Consider the following 20,901-nt stretch of genomic DNA (forward strand, 5'->3'; position numbering starts at 1 on the left):
ATAAAAAAAAAAACTGTAGGTAGAATTTTTTCGGTGATTTTTTTCAAAAATCGGTGTGTAGTTTATGTACGAACCAATGTAAGAAAATAAAAGTAAAAGAATGATAATCACCAATCAAAACGGATTTTATTCATACATCGGACTATTCATCGTACAAATGTCAAAATGCAAAGCGGTAAATTATTACGACGATTGATTAAAAAATCAATCGTCTTGTTTTATTCACTTACAAATCAAATCATTTATCTTAAACTCTTAAATAAATTAATGGTACAAATAATGAAATCTCAGACGACAATGAATTTTGAGATATTCTTTCACCATAGAATGTTGTATCTTTTCGAATCTTATAAACCTAATACTGTAAATTTTTTCAAATAAAATATTGTCATTCATCATATATCAACTTTCAACATTTGAGTGTGTCCAAATACTTGCTCACAAATCTGGATTACCTCCAATTATTTAGTATTTTTCATATTATTTTTTGACATCTCATCAAATATGAATGTGAATATAATCCAGGATTCGAACCTTACATACTAATAAAAGAGTTTCTGCTCAATAAAAAGCTTATTTTCATCTCGCCAATAGATCTCTCTAGTGAAGTTCTAGTGATTCAAGAACAATGTTTCAAAATGGGTTCATGTAGTGATCAATTAAACCAGCCTATGACGGTCGTCAGCTCCGTAAATGCCCAGACTTCCATTTTCTTCTTCATCTTTGATGAGATGACAAAAAATATTACCAACTTTCCATATAATTTTCTTTTATATAAAAAAAATAGAACCATTGCGTTGGTAAAACATCGGTATCAGGATATAATATCTGACCAAAAACAATTTCAATTTGCTGACCGTAGTTGGCTCTTGCGATGTATTATTCGGTCAATTATAAATTGTTGTTCATACTTTTGTGAGGGTGGTCCATTGTGTTGATCGAATTTAATTTTGTATCGAAAAGATAAGTATTTGAAAAAATTCTCGATGTAAAGTGATATTATTTTTATCCTCAAAGCATCATAAAAAAAACATTTCTCATAATAAGTGCAATTAAATAAGCGTTAATTAATAGAAGCCGCTATTTAACCAAGTAAAAAAAACGAATATACACATATTTTTACACACTTAAAATTTTGTAAATAAAATAACTTTAAAAAAATAAAAAATAATGTTTTCATTTGGTTCTCGGTATGTTTATATAATCCAGATCAGGCATACAAATAAAAAGAGTCTCTGCTAAATTTAAGTTTTCCTCAATCCAACATAGATGGCAGTTATTAATTCATGTGTATTGTGTCACGAGATTGATCATATATCTTGGAAATCTGAAAATTTGAATAAAGTGGTTGCCAATCATAGGTTGAATTGGTGAATGTTGCACGTGTGTAAAGTGATCACTTAACCAGCCCATGACAGGCCCAGCAAGCCCTGTTAATAACCAGACTTCCATATTTTTCATCATCCATGTTGAGATATAACAAACATTAAACAATTGATTTGGAAATTGCTGTTTGACTTTGTTGCTAGATTATTTCGATTTATTAGAAAAACAAATTTAAATTTTTTGTCTTTAGATTAGCTGCCATGACCAGAGCTTACTGAGCAATTTGGGCCGCCATCTTTGATCGTAACTGTTAAATAATAAGGGGATAGATCATTGGACGAGGTTTTAGGTATCATAATTGATATTTGATTTTCCCCAAGACACTCTGATCAGAAATAATTATTCACGGTTCGTTAGGTTACGCAAGGAAAGGCAAAATTGAAAAGAAAGATATCACAAGTGCTGGATGATGAAAAATATTCGTCTTAGTTGCTATGTATATGATGTGAGAAATCCTGTCAGATCACACAATAGCGAACAGAACTGATCAAAAAGATTTACGTGAAATATTTTTGAGGAGATTCAGTAAAATTTAATTCCAGCATTAAAAAATGTTCTGACTGTGTTCAAAGAGGAAGTCGATATGGTGTTGTGGTTAATTGAGTCACAATTATGGACAGATTACTTCTAACATCCTGTATTATTGTGCATGTTGACTTCTACAATTTATTATCCAAACTAAACATTATTCTTAAACATTTTTTTAAGTATCACCACAGAAATATGAACGTTTTACCACTTAATTTTTTTCACAGTTGAACATTCACCAATTCTTAACATGGTCGAACATCCATTTTATTTTGATAAAATGAAATAAATTTTAATTGCATGGATATTTTTTTCATTCTTAATAATAATTCGAAGCGCCATCTATTGAAATTCTTCTCAAGCGAAAATAAAAATAAAACGAAAAGAAACAATAGATGCCTTAATGTCTTGTCGATAAGAAATGACTGCCGGGAAATTTACATTTCAGAGAACTTCGGACTCCCCCCGGACAACCACAGCTTAGTGGAAGGAGCCGTCAACCAGCATTTCCTGATACCTCGTTACATAATTTAAATTCATTTACAAAAAATACAAATCTATTTTAACTTTATATAAAATCGTGCTTTCAATACAAAAAACCTTTATAAAAAAATATTTAAAATATCATACAATACTTAAATTCACTAAAATTAAATTAATTTCTCATAAAATTATATCAAATCATGGTTATCAACTCCTGCCTTCTTTTATATATAACATACAAATTTGTAAAGCCTCTCACCAGTCTGATGATGTCGGTAACGACGAAACCCGGTCGCTGGTCAAATAAAAAAGTGGAAAAGCTAAAAATATTGGTTTTAATCTAATAATAAATTAAAAATGCAATTCCATCACGAAGTGTCAGTGGATAATATAAATCTATTAGAAAATAAAACCACTTTGACTTTATTGTTAAATCTATACAAATGATTTAATAACCATTTATTTTAACTAATAATACATTTAATAAAACAAGAATTGCGCTTTTATTTTATTTCAAGTTTTTGCGCTTTTATTTTATTTCACCAGTGACGGAGTTTGTCGTCACCGACAAGATCAAACTTGTGAAAAGCTAGACAAAATTGGATATTACAAACAGAACAAGGCAGAAGTTGCGAATGTTTTTTATTAATTTTTTTTTCTGACGTTATACATTGGCAAAATTTTCAAAAAAACTTAAATACTATATTAAATTTACAATAATTAAACACGGTAAGACTTTAAGGCAGCCTTAAATGTACATAATTATATTGAAGAAATAGATTTTTCAAAATGTATTCGAGGCCACTGGTTGACAGTTTTTTTTTTCTACGAGGTGTACGTGTCTTTGTCTTACTCGTAAAAAAATGTAGAGAAAATGAGTGATATTTTCGTATTTTAAAGCAGTTTTATATTCGGTATTCTTATAGGAACGCGCTGTATGAATATTAAATACACGATTCTAGAATTTCGGATATGCTGTGCATATAATGCAGAAGCGTAATTCTGTATAGGAAACACAAATAAAACTTCTTAGTTAGCTTACGACGAGCATAACACACGGTAGCAGGTTGTGAAAATAAACAATATGCAGCAATGCTTACATAAACTTGTTAGTAAAAATCACCACTGGTCAGCTACAAAGTTATCAAATAAACAAAATGAAAAGTTTTTAAAATTAAACAACTTTGTTGTAACCACTTTTTTAATATTAGTACACTTTAACCTACCAGTTTCGACAAAAACCTTGTCGTCCTCAGGGTTTATTAAATTCTAAAACATAAAAAACATTAAAATACTCAAAATTAATTACATTCCCTTACCAAAAACTCCGTTAAAAATCCTAAACGTTATTTTTATAATGCATTTTGAAGCCCAAATAACAACTAATGGAATCACCCAAAAACAGTTAAAGCTGCGCGCACATACGTAAAGTGGAGTACGCACACAAAAACCTAAAGTGCGGAATTTTTAAGAACAGAAATTGGAAAAATATTTGAGCAATTAATTTTGAGTATTTAAATGTTTTTAATGTTTTAGAATTAATAAACCCTGATGATGACAAGGTTCTTTTCGAAATCAGTAGGTTAAAGTGTACTAATAATAAAAAAAAGTAGTTAAAACAAAGTTGTTTAATTTTATGAAGTTTATAAAATGTGCCACAACGTAGATTCAAGAAAATGAAAAGATTAAAAAAAATTGGGTCTAATTTTTCACGAATGAAAGATTTTCTCCATTTTAGAATCACTCATATCCAGATTTTAATTGATATCTTAATAAAGATGAAAATGTCTTTTGAGATGAGAATAAAGAATTGAATTACTTGATTCGAAAGTAACCTTGTGGTTATATCTTTCCATGTTTTATTTAAGATTTACATTTGTTATTAAGGTCAACCAATGGACTTGTATTCTGTATAAATATTTCAATGAATAAATAGTGCAAATGAAAAAACTTAAAAAATGAAACACTTACCATTGTTGAAGGTGTTTGATAGCGGTATTCAAATGATAGAACTGATTCCTTACCTAAAACAAAAGCAAAAAAAAAAGTTTTATCGATAGAAAAAATAAAGTAAAATCCAAATAAATAACCATATAGTAAACTGCAAGGATAGATAAAGAGGATATAACGCCACACAACTATTTTATTGTAAGCATTCGATACCTCTTCAACATTCATGCATCTCCTCTAACATACTTGCCAAATTTTTTTCAGACTTCTGGCATATCTACTATCAAGAATTTTTTTGAAAATTTTGTTTTATATATTTAAAGAATCTGTGTTGTAGTAAGTGGTCAGCGTATTTGGCCACCATACTGCAGGTCCCGGTTCGATTTCTACTGGGGTAAAATAAATATAAGTAATTTTTGCATAAGTGTCTGAAGCGTAGGGTTGATCACCTTTTCTTCATAATTAGAAAAACAACAAAAAAAATTGACCGGTGATCGAGTTTTGTCGTTACCTACGATGTCGGTAACGACGAAACCCGGTCACTGTTCAAATAAAGTAAATATGGAAAAAAAACTATTTATTTGTTATTCTATTATTTAAAATGCAGTTTCGCCAAGAAATACCAGAACCAAACTTTCTTCATAAGTTTAATGATAAAGATATCTCCTTTCTCACAAAACAGTGCAATTGATGATGATGTATTTATAGTTTTAAAATTGCATATCTGTAATTTATTATAAACATGTAGGTACCTACACTAAATTAAGTTACATATATCAAGCAAGGGTATGGTAACCAAACATTTGTTAAGCAAATAAGTATTACACTCGTATACGAACAAATTAACGTAACTAGCCAATAGTTTTTGTTTCTCATCTTTTTTCTCTTTCTATTCTTACAGCTTGAATTTTTTATTTTATTTATAAAAAGTGGTCATTTTTGTTTGTTTAGTTATTTAGTATTTTGCCGATGAGCCATCGTAAGGACGTGTGAAAACCAGTCGTGAGTGCTAGACAAGTACATGAAGTAGTGATTATAACGTGCAAAAGTTACAAATGTTCTGACGCAATATTATATAGTGTTTTGTATAAAAAGAAAAACAAATCATTAAGAAAATATATCAATATATAATTCATCTTCTCAGTGAGTTATTGTAAATCATATTTCATAACCAATATTTGAAGCTATAACTTTGTAATTATCCATTTTTTTACACACAAATAGTTAAAATCACTTTATTTTAATTTAATTTAAATACCGTTGACTTAGAACCATTCAACTAAGTATTAAGACTATTCAGTATATCATTCACTCCTTTATATATATCAAATAACTTTATTTTTCAGAAGATCGTTTTTAAAGTTTAAAAATATAATCAAATGTATTGTAAATAAATATCAAGCCAGTTATTTAAGTTTTTACTGTGCAACAGATCATTTTAGTTAAAACTTGAATGTTTTTTTCTCCATTTAATAAAATATTTACTACATTAAAAAAATAATAGAACAATATATTTTCTTCAAAATACAAAAACAACACTTTCTGCCCTGTAGCGGGTAAATATTAAGTTAAAAATATGCCTCTTTTTTGCTGGGATTCAGTACATTTTCTGGGCATTTCGAAAACATGCACAACTGAAAATTGTCGATTTTCGATATATGACATTTTTGAAAGGAGTGAGCGATATATGAAGTTGTTTAATTCGAATCTGGTTGATATTATAATTAAGATGTAATAAGATAAATGTTGAACCAATTAAAATCGTACTTATTTAATAAAATAACAATTATATATTTTTTTCTGTATATACTTTTTTATTTCACTAGTGACTGGGTTTTGTCATAACCAACTTCATCAGACTAGTGACGTTATATCATCAATTTGATAATGTGAAATAAATAATATGTGGATCTAACTGCAAAGTTCTCATTTTATTATATAAAACGCAGTTCCAAAAAGAGATGTCAGTACAAATCTAATCAATCAAACTTATTTGTAAATAATGTTTTCCAGTTATTATTATTATTTTGAAAACGTCAGGTTTGATTTACTTTAAATAATTGAAAAATTAAGCAAGAAATTTGGTACTTTAGTGCATATATATATATATATATATATATATATATATATATATATATATATATATATATATATATATATATATATATATATATATATATATATATATATATATATATATATATATATATATATATATATAAATATATATATATATATATATATATATATATATATATATATATATATATATATATATATATATATATATATATATATATATATATATATATATATATATATATATATATATATATATATATATATATATATATATATATATATATATATATATATATATATATATATATATATATATATATATATATATATATATATATATATATATATATATATATATATATATTTATATATATATAATTCCATTTGTTGAGACATCAAATTTACAAGAAATAATCAAATATAAATTAAAAACACACTGTTTATAACGTACCTATGTACTCGTAAGTACCTACTATGATTACTAGTCAGCGCCGAGTATTGACTCAAGGTCTCACTAAACCGATTTGTGTGTGTATGAAATAATCATTATCTGATTTTTTTCTTATCTCAAAATCGCGTGTTGACTACCATCATACAATTCGCTCGTCATGCTCGTCAGCGTCATTTAAAAATAGTTTTTTTTTTATATTAATAAAAAAACAGATTATGAACGAAAAAATAACAAAGTTTTAAATGTTTATTTTTTGAACAAATGCTCATTACATTAATTACACGTAAGAATCGTTTATAATTTTTTATATCATTATTTCAAGACAGATCAAGAAATCGGTGAGTGAGAAAAGAACAATAAATTAAATTTATATTTGATCCAACTTGGTCAAGCCTTTTTTATTACTTTGTTTCGTTTAGTTAACTTATATTATTATTTCAATCTTATTATTTCAGATTTGTTTAAGACTAGTCAGAGAGCTTTAAATGGAAGCCTTATATCTTCGAGTAATCATTGATTCTCTCAAATTATTTATTTTTGATTAAAAGGTTATTTGACAATTGTTAGTGGTATTATAATTGTATTTTATATGATCAAACAAGAACATTACAGCATTATTATTTATTTATTTTATTTGAACTGCAACCAGTATGATGATGTCAGTAACGACGAAAGTCGGTAACTGGTCAAATAAAATAAAAGTCTAGTTTTTCTTTCATTATCTAAATCTTAAAAAGATAAAGATCTTACAATTAATCTGACTTATCAACTAACTCGTACCAAACATCAATAATAAATTTAATATTTAATTTAATTATTTTTTTATCTGTCTCGTAAAATTAAGAAAAAAAGTTTACGTACATATATTTATTAAAAGATATGAAGCAGATAAGCAGTATTTCCTGATACACATTGACAGCGTGTCGTGTATTACGTTATTGGTGCAAGCGTTACGATATTTATACAATTCGATTCAATCAAGAGCTTAAAGTAAATATATAAAATTATTATCCATAAACAATGTATTTAAAAAAATATGTTTAAACAAGGGCTTACTTTTCTTAAATAATAAACAAAGCACTATTTAAATATAACAATAGATCGTAATAATATCTATCTTTTGTGCATAAGTATATAAAAAGGAAATTGAGTTACAACATTTTGAGTGTGTCCAAATGCTTGTTTCCAAATCTGGATTATCTCCAATTAAAGGAGTTATTTTTTAAATTATTTTTTGACATCTCATCAAAGATGAATAAGAATATTTAAAAAATTGATTCATATATATAGAACTTCCAAGAATTTGAGTGGTGTGGTTATCAATAATGTGTAGAATTGGTGAATGTTACTCGTGTGTAAAGTGATCACTTAAACCAGCCTATGGCGGTCGTCGGCCGAAGACTTTCATATTCTTCTCCATCTTTGATGAGATGTCAAAAATAATATGAAACTGATTTAATTATAGCTTGTGTGCACGTTTTGTATGTTCATTTTATCTCTAATAAAAAGTAGGTACTTTAGTGCGTCCTTATCCCATTATATATGTATGTACAAGTGTTTGTACTCGGACGCACCAGTGATTTGAATCGTACTTATTCAGATTATTTAAGTCTTCAAAGTGAACGATGAATGATAAGGAGAGCATCATATGTTATATACCATACCAGAAAGTTTAAAAGCATTGTTGACTTTATAAAATATTTTTTAATTTAATTTTTTATTCTTGATAGTTTTTAAGTATAATCTATAATTCAATATGTGATTAATTTGTCATTTTAAATTGGTTTCACTGGCATAATTTTGTAACTTTTTCATTTAATATTCTAATTGTGTATCTCGAAATATTTTATGATAACCTCATACTTAGAAAGTTCTACGAAATCAATTCTGCGGTAGCGAAATTTCGATTTATCAAGAATGTCTTATATATCGCTCACTCCTTTCAAGAACGTCATAAATAAAAAAATGATTTTTAAGGAGAACGTTTTTTTAAAAACGTTTTTGAAAAGTTTAAAAATATAATTAAATGTATTAAAAATAAATACTAAGCCACTTATTGAACTTTTTACTGTGCAACAGATCTCTATAGGTAAAACCTGGAGGTTTTTTCTCCATTTGAAAAATATCGAGTATATTTGAAAAAATAATTAAACAACACCTTATCTTCGAAATGCAAAAACATTTTCTACCCTGTAGCGGGTAAATATCAAGTTAAAAATATGCCGCTTTTGCTGGGATATAGTACATTTTATGGGCATTCCGAAAACATGCACAACTGAAAATTGTCGATTTTTTATTTATGACGTTCTTGAAAGGAGTGAGCGATATCTTTATTTTGTAGTACAGACTGTTGATACGTGAGTAGACAAAAAATAATATTTACATATTTTTTTCAGTGATTATTAACAAATACAATAAAAATACAATATGTGTGAGAATAAAGCCAAAATCAATTTTGATTGTGTCATAAAAATAAACTACAATATATCAACATCACACAATACATTTTATTACGATAATTTGAGAATTGAAAACATGTAAATGCATTTTTTATAATTATTAACTCAGGTTTTATTCTTCTGTATACGTTTTCATATATGATTTTGAGTGTGTCCAAATACTTTTTCACAAATCTGGGTTATCTCCAATTATAGGAGTTATTTCCATATTATTTTTGACATCTCATCAAAGATGAAGAAGAATATAAAAGTTTCCGCTGAAGCAGAAAAGAACAAAAAAAAATTGGCATAGTAAATAATTTTAAATTCCTGAAAGTGGTCAGGTCAGGAGTCGGAATAATAGACCGATATTTTATTTATTATTTCAGCATTCACTTTGTTGTTATTTATGATAAAATTGTAAATGAAAATACTTGTTTTTTACTACTTGAGTTATATTTATTTTAACGACTAGTTTAACCCCCTGACTCACGCTTCTCTCCCTTACTAAGTCCCCCCTCCTCTTATTACAGTACAGATTATTATTTATGCTTTAGTTTATATTCAGACCCGAAGATGGAAGCATCTGTAGTTTCCGAAACTAGTCGTTAAAATTAATATAATTTAAGTGGTAAAAAATAAGATTTTTCATTTACAATTTAATCCACCGATATTTATGAGGAGATACATGAATGTGAAAGGGGCCAATGTTGTTTTGCAAATACTGATTAGTAAGGCATTCTATTATATCTGCCTACCCTTGTAGAGCAGCAGTGTGATAGTTATTTAGTTACTTTGGTGTAGTGATTGTGTTGAGATCTAGAATCCGCTAGACTAAAACTGTATGTGTGTTACATATTTTTGAAATAAATAAATTAATTAAAATTAAAATCTCTGTTAGTGGATTTATATATATTTACATACTTAACTTATATTCAAATAGATAAACTTTCTATGAACCACATTGATATTTAAACATAACATTTTAAAAGTGTTTTTAATGTTTTTTTTTTAGATATAAACATGAAACCTAGTTTTATATCATGGCTGCTTTTTTTGGCATTCATAGCCCAAACATATTCCTACAAGATATTAATAATTGTGTTGCCACCAGCTAGAAGTCATTATAATCTACTGAAAGCCCAAGCGGATATTCTGCACGAACATGGTCACGAGGTAAGATAAATCAAACTTTTTAAAATAAAACAACTTTGTTTTTAACCACTTCTCAAAAAAACGTGGCTAAAAACAAAGTCGTTTTATTTTATAAAGTTTATTAAGTGTACCACAAAGTATATGCGAAAAACATTCAAGAAAATAAGATTAATTACTTTGTATGCTAAAATAGAATGCACATTTATCAAGCTCCATCCGTACTCAAACATCGATTTATTTTGTCCATATCTCTTCTCCCCCATTTCCCGGCTTTGGGTACCAAACCAGGATGTTTACCCCAATATCTGATAGACACAGATCCAAGGATTTTCCATCCTTTTTGGCCTAGAAACATTCAACCTTATAATACAGGATCATAGAAAAATAATGTCAATATTTAAATTAACTGTTAAAAAAAATTGTTTGAAAAGTAAATAAAAAAAGACTATTTTTCAAATGACATTTTTGTATGTTTACTTTCAGATAACGTTGATTAGCTGTTATTCAACGGAAAACCCAAAATATAGGGAAATCACCATGTCCGAATTCTCACTAGGATCAGGTAATATAAATGTGACTTACCTAAGAATTTCATTGTTTTATTACGGTTTGTCTATCATAAAACAATTCAACCTAATTTTGAAGCATTTAAAAAAGTTATATTATTGTCTAGAGAAACCTATTTTAGACATTACATAAACGTTTACCATTTTAAATGTAGTTTTCAAAAAAAATATAAATAAATTTTATTGATTTTAACCGTCTAATAAATTTAAATTTAAATGCACACTGATATAATAAATGCTTAAAATAAATTTACGAAATTCGGTTATATCAATGTCGTGCTTAAACATTGTCAGCAAAAATATGTCGTTTTTTAATTCACTCCTGCAGTATAGTGTTCAATGCGTTTAGGTACCGTTCTAAAGGTCCCGGGTACGATTTCTAGAGAGGTCATAATAAATATAAGTAATTTTTCAAATGAATATTTATTTAATATTACTCAGGACTGGCATCTGAAGCGAATGACTGATAAATGTGTAAATATATATCAATGTTACACTACAGAAATGCGATGTAATGCCCCATACATTATTAAGAGCGGATACGAGTTAAAAGAAGAAGAAACGAATATGTATTTAAAATATAAAAATGTTATTTTATACCAATTTTTAGTTGCTCCTGGTTTTGAATTGGCCAAAAAAAGTAATTTACTGGTGTTATCAGAGATTCTTAAATTATCTGATGTTTCTGCAAGTATTTTGTTCAATAATCCTGGAGTCAAAAAATTATTGGAAAATCCGAATGAGACATTTGATCTGGTTATATTTGAGCATTTCATGATGGATTTCTTGATCGGGTAAGCATATAGTGATATTTATATTGTTTATTTATAGAAGGGTTTGTTTTATATATTCGAATGTCTTTTATTTTTTGTTTCGGCTTTCACTTTGTGGTAAGACGTGATGAAATTGTAAATGAGAACAATTATTATTTTACCACTTGAGTATTAAAAATGAGAGCATAGGTTTTTTACCACTTGAGTAATTGTAAAAAAGAACACTTGTTTTTTTTTTTAAACACTTGAGTAAAAATTGTTGATGAGATTACTTATGGAGGTCCTCAGCAAAACGTCACATTTCCATTATTAATGATTTTAAGTAGGTAATCAGAAATTCAAGCTGGTAAAATTGTTACGTTTTGGTGTGATTTAATGATTACATATCGGCTTAACACAGTATTGGTCACGTTTTGTAGCAACTTTAATAAAGATTTCAATAGAATACAGTTAACAGAACAGATTTGCATTTTTTTTTAAATGCTATATTGGAAATGTAGCTTTTCGGTGAAGACCTCCACATTTGTTTTTTGCCACTTGAGTACAATTGTATATGAGAACACTACTTTTTTTACTACTTTTTACTTAAAAGGTAAAAAAACTTTTAACCACGTGAATATAAATTTTATTTGTATGTAAATTTATTTTTTTTAAATTTTCTAGATCACTTATGTTATGTTAAACATAGCTTGTCGCATGTAAGAGATGAGTGCGCCTTTGCAGTGTGAATCTTTAAATCAAGTAGTTTCCCGAGGACTAACAATTTTAATTCATTTTTAGATTCGGCGTTAGATTCAACTGTCCGGTGATTGCAAGCTCTACTACAGCTTTGACCAATTGGATTGCAAAAACGTCTGGAAATCCTTCAAACCATGCTCCGCACTTGCTTCTGACTTATTCTTCAGACATGAATCTTTGGCAGAGAACTATTAACTTCGCTGTCAAAGTTGTCGACTATTTTTACTACACGTATGTATTATCAATTAGCTTAAATTAATTCTAAAAACAAAAGTCAGTTTAAAATGATCTAATAACATCTTTAAGGTATCCAAATACTTATTTTACCAAATACAGATTTTCAAAACATTTAATCCTGCTTCAAGCGGTGCATTGATTGGATTTACTGTATGAATTAAAATTAACCACATTTTGAGTTTGTCCAAATACTTGTTCACAAATCTGGATTATCTCCAATTATAGAAATTATTTCATATTATTTTTTGACATATCAACAAAGATTTATAAGAATATGGAAGTCTAGGCATTTACGAGAATGTTTTTCTTGATCTTTGTTAAGATGTCAAACAAAAAACTAACACCTATAATTGGAGATAATTCAGATTTGTGAACATGTATTTGGTATTATTAACTGGTCAAATTGTAAACTACAATAAAATAATAAAATCAAAAGGATATTTTCTAGCGTTTCTCATGTATGTGATTATAATCCAGGATTCAAACCTCACATACAAATAAAAGAGATTCTGTTCAATAAAAAAAGCTTCTTTTTCTCACCAATATATGTATCTTGAGAAGATTCTAGTGATTCTTGTACAATGTTTCGAAATTGGATCATAAATATAGAATTATCAAGAATTTCATTACTGTGGTTGTCAATCATGGGTAGAATTGGTGAATGTTACACGTGTGTCAAATGATCACTGAAACCAGCCTATTACGGTTGTAAGCCGCGTAAATACCCAGACTTTCATATTCTTCTTCGTCTTTGTTGAGATGTCACAATAATTTTATCGATAAGCTTAAATGATTTTTTTTTCAAATCTTAATATATTATTTCCAGATTGGTGGTGGATCCTATGCAGGAAAGAATATACAACCAATATATGCCCGAGGAAGCTAAAAAACTACCCTATAGCGAGTTGCCAAAAAAAGTGGCATTTACATTCCTAAACTGTCATCCGTCTACTGGTGACGCATTGCCGTTACTACCAAACACGGTTGAAGTTGGAGGTTATCATATACAGAAAGCTAAAAAACTACCCGAGGTATTGTAAATTAAAAATATATTTTTAAAACCATAGTTTTGACCTGATGAAGTTTATCAAATCTAGATCATCTTTAAATTTATTCATACATCTAGGTCAGGGTGCGGCAACGTGTGGCTTGCGAGCCACATGTGGCTCTTTAAGCAAATTATGTGGCACTCTTTTTTCGTCAAATTGAAAATGACATTTTATAAAGATTTTTTAAAATTATTCTGTACATAAAAGAAATTAGAAGTTTTATATATGTACTCGCACTTAAGATTTATTTTGTCTTCTTTACTTAATTTTGAAAAAGTAACCAACTAGCCACTACGCCGTTTCCTTGCAGGGGTAGGCAGAGAGAATATAACGCCACATCAATCTATCTTTGCACACAAAACTTGCCTCTTCCACATTCATACATCTTCCCATCCATACACGCCAATTACTTCGACTTTTGACCTAAACACTTTCAAGTTTGTGAAATACTTGATAATGCCAATTCTTACAATTTTAGGATATTAAAAAAATCATGGATTCAAATAAGAACGGCGTGATATTCTTCAGCATGGGAAGTAACCTTAAGAGCTCGCAACTGTCACAAGAGCTTAAGGACGGATTCTTGAAGCTGTTCGGCAGCTTAAAGCAGACAGTTTTGTGGAAATTTGAAGAAGACTTGCCTCAGAAGCCGAAAAATGTTATCATCAGCAGCTGGCTTCCACAACCGAGTATTTTGAGTAAGAAAAATATTTCATCTTATTTTAATGACTTCCTACTCACTATCGTAAGTAACGCATGGGTCTGAATACATTATCCATAGCACTATTTATAAACTTACTTCTTCTTTTTTCTTTTGACCCTTATCCGCACCCAATGGTGCGTAGGGCACTGCATCGTATTGACACCATGTTATATTTATATCTTTACATCGGTAGTGTAATGGCAAAGGGGTATATCTGTCAATTTTTTCATTTTTTAAGTTTGTTCCACAAAATGTCTAAAATAGTGTATTTCATAATCTTGCAAAAGGATATAGTTATATTTAGTTTTATTAAGATATGTACATATAAAAATGCATAAAACAAATGATTTATATAATTGCCCAAGTTTGTTTTGATATATCCCTTTGCCTTTACACAACCGACATACACGAAGGCAAGGTGATTTGTACTGCGCTTCAGGGATCAGTCCAGAGTAATATTAAATATATATTGGGGTTTAAAATCATTTATATTTAATTTCATCCTATTCAAACTCGGGACCTCCAGCATGGTAAATAAACACGCTTACCATTGCACCACAAAAGCAAACACTACACTTACACCTACACAAAACTTCTATATTTTGTTAATTGGAAAATTTTGGTAAATTATTTATATTATTCATTCATTCCGATCTAGTCTGGTTTTCGGTTTTCCCATAAAATATTGATCCGTGTTTTCAGGAGTTGTGGTCACATTAACAAAAAAAGAAAATTTACTCATTGATTTAGTTTTTTATACGGAATTAAGAAAAGTCTATGTCGTTAGAAACACATTACATGCATATAGTATGCAAATATTTTAAGAGTGTTATTAAGGAGATCATTTCCAAATATAGCTGAATAGGAAAAAGTCTATTTATTATTTATTGACTTGGCATTAACTTTGTGGAAAAAAAATTTATTTAAAAACTTAGATAATACTACTTCATGGTATCAATTCATAGAGCCGAAAAATTTTACAATGGAAACCTTGGGAGAACAAAAAGGGTGTCGGAAGACCCCAAAAGAGATGGTCTGATGACATAGTCACTGTAAGGGGTAAAAACTGGATGCAAGCAGCAACCGACCGGAGGAAATGGAAAGAAGGGGAAGAGACCTTTATCCAGCAGTAGAGGTCAGAGGGCTCATAAAGAAGAAGAAGAAGATAATACCACTTACTATCTACAGGTGAAAAGTAAAACTATCAGTTTTACTTTTAAAAGAAAAATTAATATTTTTTTTGACATCTCATTAAAGATGGAGAAGAATATGAAAGTATGGGCATTTATGGGGCTGACGACCGTCATAGGCTGGTTTAAGTGATCGCTTTACACACGTGTAATATTCACTAATTTTACCCATTATTGACAACCACACTACTCAAATTCTTTGAAGTTCGATAAATATATCAACTAATTTTGAAACATTGTTCTTGAATCACTAGAACTTCAGTACATATATCTATTGGTGACATGAAAAGAATCTTTTTATTGAGCAGAAACTCTTTTATTAGTGTGTGAGGTCCAGTGATTCAAGAACAATGTTTCAAAATTAGTTCATATATATAGAACTTCCAAGAATTTGAGTAGTGTAGTTGTCAATAATGGGTAGAATTGGTGAATGTTACACGTATGTTAAGTTATCACTTAAACCAGCCTATGACGGCCGTCAGCCCCGTAAATGCACAGACATCCATAATCTTCTTCATCTTTGATGATATGTCAAAAAATAATATGAAAAATCTGACTTTAATTGGAGATAATCCAGATTTGTGAACTAGTATTGGACACACTCAAAATGTTGTAAACTAGTTTATAGATATTAAAAATAAGCATCTGCTTTTTTGGTAGATCATCCCAACACCAAGGTTTTCATCACTCATGGTGGTCTCCTGAGTCTGACGGAAGCAGCTAGCGCCGGAGTGCCTCTCATCGCCATCCCGATCTTCGGAGATCAGTACAACAATGCGGCTACATTGGAACACCAAGGGCGCGGTCTTCAGATAGCTTTCAGCAATTTCACTGCTGAATCTCTTGCTTGGGCGCTTGGTGAAGTGATCAACCAACCAAGGTACCATACATGTCTATCTTTTTCAACAAAATTTGCTTTAGAAAAAACAATCATAAAATAAATGATACTCTATGATGAAATAAAGAAGGAATATGAGGTCGGTATAAGTATGTATGTATGTACTATCGGTACAATTGTGTTGCGAAGGCAAGGACATGTGGAACAAATGAATATAGAAAGAACAGTTAAACAAATTATTGTGGTGAATATTTCTCCTCAACTTGACAAAATTTCCTAGCAAAATGATTTTAAATGATCATTTCATTCATTGAAAAAAGTTATGCTAAATGTCTAATAAGATTATTAGAAATTAAATTGAAAACTGAACAATAATGTAAAAAATAAATTGAGAACGACTGCGGCACAAAAATATTGAAACACTATAAAATATATTTTTTTTAAATATAAAAATCAATATGGCAACAAGAGTTGTTTTCTTGAAGAGATTTGTAGATATAATGGTATTTAAGTATTTTTTTTTCTTCAAAAATAACTTCATTAAACAATATTTATCTCTGGGATTTTTTACAATATCCTTATAATTACGTAAAATATTGTTATTTTAGGTACACCGCTAATGCAAAAAGGATACAACAGCTGTTCCACGACCGTCCGATGGATCCCCGAGAAATGATCAATTTCTACGCCGAGCACGTCATACGCACTGGAGGGGCTGCCCATTACACCCCCCCACAGCTACCCTTAATTTCGCAGTTACTACTTGATGTGGCTGCCGTTCTTCTAACACCAATTTTACTATTGTTGGCAGCCTCTTTTTGGTTGTGTAAAAAATGTTTCAAGAAGTCAGATAAGAAATTAGAGAAGAAAATTAAAGTAAAAAGTAATTGATAGGTATTAATATTATTGATATTATACCTATGCATACTAATTATAACAATAAAAATATTGATATTTCCATTAAGTACTTCTCAAAGGTCGCTTTAATTCAAATACAAAATAATATTAAAAACATGCTTCCTCTTACTCCCTAAACTTCTTTCCTGATCCTACTTCCTATACTTTTCTTATTATATTATCTCAAATCATGATATAAATGAATTTTTCATACTTTAAAATAATAAATTATTGTTAGTATAATTTAAATAAGCACTTTTAATATTTCAATTATCTTTTCAATTCAAAAACCTTTTCTTTATTAGCTCCTTCGGTTTTAAACAAAAATTGTTTCAAATTACCAAAATAATGTACATATAAATATGTATGTACGTATATTGATTTGGCACTAACTTGTGAAAAAAACATGATAATTTTAATGAAAAAGTAATAATAAAAACATGTTGAAAACCGCTTTTTGAAAATGGCACTAAACAAAAGTTTATTTTTTTTATATTGAAATAATTATTCACAATACATTACATATACTCCTTTACTCATATTTGTTATTTACTCGTATATGTTAAAAAAAACATTTTCTCTAAATATTTTGAATATTTGTCAAAATTTCGATACACAAATTTTGAATTTCCTCTACTAACGAGTTATATCAAAACTGATACTTAAAGAACTAATAGAAACATACTGATTTTAACAATATATGTAGCCCACGAAATAGCATAAATTTGTTTTTTTTTAAATAATTTGTAGTGTGGTTATCAATCATGCATAGAATGGTAAATATAAAACAGTTTATGGGACTCTAATTAAAAAATAATTATAAATCAAATGAGAAAATTTACTTTAAGTACAAGAAGTAATTTTTTGCCGGACAATTTTCTTAGTTTCGTATTTCAAAGCAATTTTGTCGTTTAGTAAATTAATTAAAAAAAACTGATGTAAATTGGTATAGAGAACACTGTTAACTAAACGTTTCTTGAATTGTCTACAGGGCTGCCATGGAATGGGGATTGGGAGACAAATAATAATATAATCATCGTGCCTGTTATTCTTGGTGATAAGGGGACCTGAAGGCTGTCTCCAACATTGTTTTCCCTAAAACCTCCTCTCCATCCCTTGCTACCTGCTCCCCAGCTACCCCGCGCGGTACGTGGCACGGAATAGAGCCCCTTCGCGTTGTCACGGACTTAAGATGTCGCGGCGGAGACAAGTATAGTCTGCAATTCCCAGATAGCACTACAAAAACAGGGCTGGGAGAAGATTAAGGACCTTAAAAGGACGTTTTAAAATTACAATTTATCGTCCCCGAGAATGTTATAAATCAAAATTTATAAAAAAAAGTTTAATTTATAATATTCGCTTTTTCGCTGCTTTTAAAATGGCGCTAATTTATTTTATTTCAATTTTCGTACGTGTTTTTCACCTTTTTAAACAGAAGGTACTATTACTATTTTACTCGTACTATTTTATGACTGCTAAATGCTACCATTTATTGATTTGTTATTAACATGTTGATTAAAATTTAAAAATAAATAAGTCATAATACTACTTTTTTTAGTTAATTTATATGTTCACGACCAGATTTGAGAACCACAGATACTCTCATCAACAAGTGAAAATACAAACAGTCACAATAAGTTCCATACAGTTAGTATTTTGAGTTTATTGAGAAGCGCCGTAGCCTAGTTGGGTAGACATTCGATTGTGGCACTGGCGTCGCGGGTTCGATTTCCACCAAATGTAAAATATTTTTTTTGCTTCGATCCTTATTCACATTCAACGATGCATAGGATATAAAATCGAATTATTTGAGAACGAAAGGAAAAATAATATCAATCGAACAGTTAAAAATATCATTTGAACCGCAAAACAATCTGATAACGGAAATATATAAAAAAAACATTGAAATGGTATTATTTTACTAATTTACTTTTTTTATTCATTGAAACTTGAATCTCTTTAATTAAAGCTCATCAATTTTGAACAATCTTTAAAATAAACAAATATGAGTATTAAAAACAAAACATTTTTTTAATGGAACTTAAAATTTTTTCGATACAAATATTTTGATTATTTCTCACTATAACACTCTGAGTATAAGGACACCAATATTTTTTTTTTCTTAAATAATGTTATTGTGTTATTATTATTTTTATTTAAAAAACATTAAATCACATATTTTTATTTATGTTCTTTTATGAAATGGTAAATTTTTGTCAGAACACATTCTTATTGCCAAAAATAATTGTTTCTATTATTGGGCATATTACGCTTAATTTAGTTTCACTGAGTATTCGCCCATCAGTTGATTCGCCCATTACTTCCTAGATAAGTTCCCTAGAAACAATTTATAAATGATTTCAGTTTCCTGATTTATATTTTTTTATCAAAATCTTATCTTAATTAAGATATTATCTATAATTTATTGTACTTGTGTACAAAAACACCTTAAATATGATTTTTTGAAATATGGAAATTTAAAAATTTCAAATCGTTAGCATAACACAATGTTTTTTTTTTGCTGTCGATGAATTTACGTAGGTAATTTTAAGTAGGCAAAAGGTTTTATATTATTTTGAATTGCGGTTGAGGTGTTTATAAAATAAATAATTAATAATAATATAATTTATTACTTTTTTGAGGTATTTTGATGATTATCAATGTTCAATCCGCAAAAAATTAAATATGTTGTTTTCGGTTTAAATATTTTTTAAATTCGAAAATTATTTTCCAAACAAAAATTGTACGAATACTTCCTAAATTATTGAGGCGATAAATGTTGATGATATTTCAGAAGTGACAACGTGAAATTTCCGCCAATTTTTATTCTGATTCATATGCAAGAAAGCTACGTAAATTACCCTTACATGGCACCATTTATCAAATCGCTCCGATTCCAGATTTACTGGAGAGATATTTTTATCCCTACCAGTGAGAGTATTATTCGCATAAATTATGTATTTATTGCTGGGAAGTGTGTTATTCGCGTCTATGCTTAATGTTCGGCAGCCGCATGATTTGCAACCCTGGATTATTATATGGGGTGAAACTTGCTAACATCCCCGTCGTAGAACAAAAGCGCTATAGAAATTAGAGCAAGTAATAACAGCGATGTTTTCTTAGCAATCGACTGTGTTATTTTATCGCCATAGTCGAAGAAAGCTCTTTGTCGGGTGATTAACTTTTACCGGAACTGAAAGTGGCACAGTGGATGACAGCTGAATTTCAGGACCTGAAAACTGAAAGCTCAACTGTTGTTGGAAATTAATTGAACGAAAACAAAAGCATATGATAGTTTTCATTGTGTGCGGGAAAAAAGCATTTTAGTTGTTGAAGATGTCAAACTGTCTTTTTTAGCAGTTCTATTGTTTAAATATACTTTTAATTAAAGTTCTCTGGGAAAAGACACTAAATGATAAATTATATCAAGAATTCAT

The 20,901-nt window shown here is 28.9% G+C and overlaps 2 protein-coding genes across 3 annotated transcripts in view; one reads left to right on the forward strand and one right to left on the reverse strand.

The window, feature by feature from the left end:
* The window catches only part of LOC148309295 (neuroligin-4, Y-linked-like), a 367,943-nt gene that overhangs the window by 221,284 nt on the left and 125,758 nt on the right, over positions 1-20,901 (reverse strand). The window lies entirely within an intron of this gene.
* On the forward strand, positions 5,305-17,734 carry LOC148309296 (UDP-glycosyltransferase UGT5-like). Of its 2 annotated transcripts, none has more exons than XM_088260358.1 (9): positions 5,305-5,490; positions 10,334-10,494; positions 10,957-11,035; positions 11,650-11,833; positions 12,593-12,781; positions 13,614-13,818; positions 14,315-14,534; positions 16,390-16,609; positions 17,176-17,734. In XM_088260358.1, exons 2-9 carry the CDS (start codon positions 10,342-10,344, stop codon positions 17,456-17,458), a joined length of 1,533 nt encoding a protein of 510 aa, XP_088116484.1. In that variant the 5' UTR covers positions 5,305-5,490; positions 10,334-10,341; the 3' UTR covers positions 17,459-17,734. The 2 variants fall into 2 exon arrangements, with proteins under 2 accessions (XP_088116484.1, XP_088116483.1); XM_088260357.1 differs by lacking the exon at positions 5,305-5,490 and adding an exon at positions 7,775-7,870.

This window comes from Brachycentrus maculatus, unplaced genomic scaffold (assembly GCF_059751285.1).
Source record: "Brachycentrus maculatus isolate JH-2025_06_01 unplaced genomic scaffold, ASM5975128v1 h1tg000133l, whole genome shotgun sequence".
Classification (NCBI taxonomy): Eukaryota; Metazoa; Arthropoda; class Insecta; order Trichoptera; family Brachycentridae; genus Brachycentrus; species Brachycentrus maculatus.

Bases quoted from the DNA above. Each gene is read 5' to 3' on its own strand.
- LOC148309296 (XM_088260358.1), top strand. From the start codon at position 10,342: ATGAAACCTAGTTTTATATCATGGCTGCTTTTTTTGGCATTCATAGCC. The intron at 11,036-11,649 runs GTAATATAAATG...ACCAATTTTTAG, and splicing joins CGAATTCTCACTAGGATCAG to TTGCTCCTGGTTTTGAATTG. The intron at 12,782-13,613 runs GTATGTATTATC...TATTATTTCCAG, and splicing joins GTCGACTATTTTTACTACAC to ATTGGTGGTGGATCCTATGC.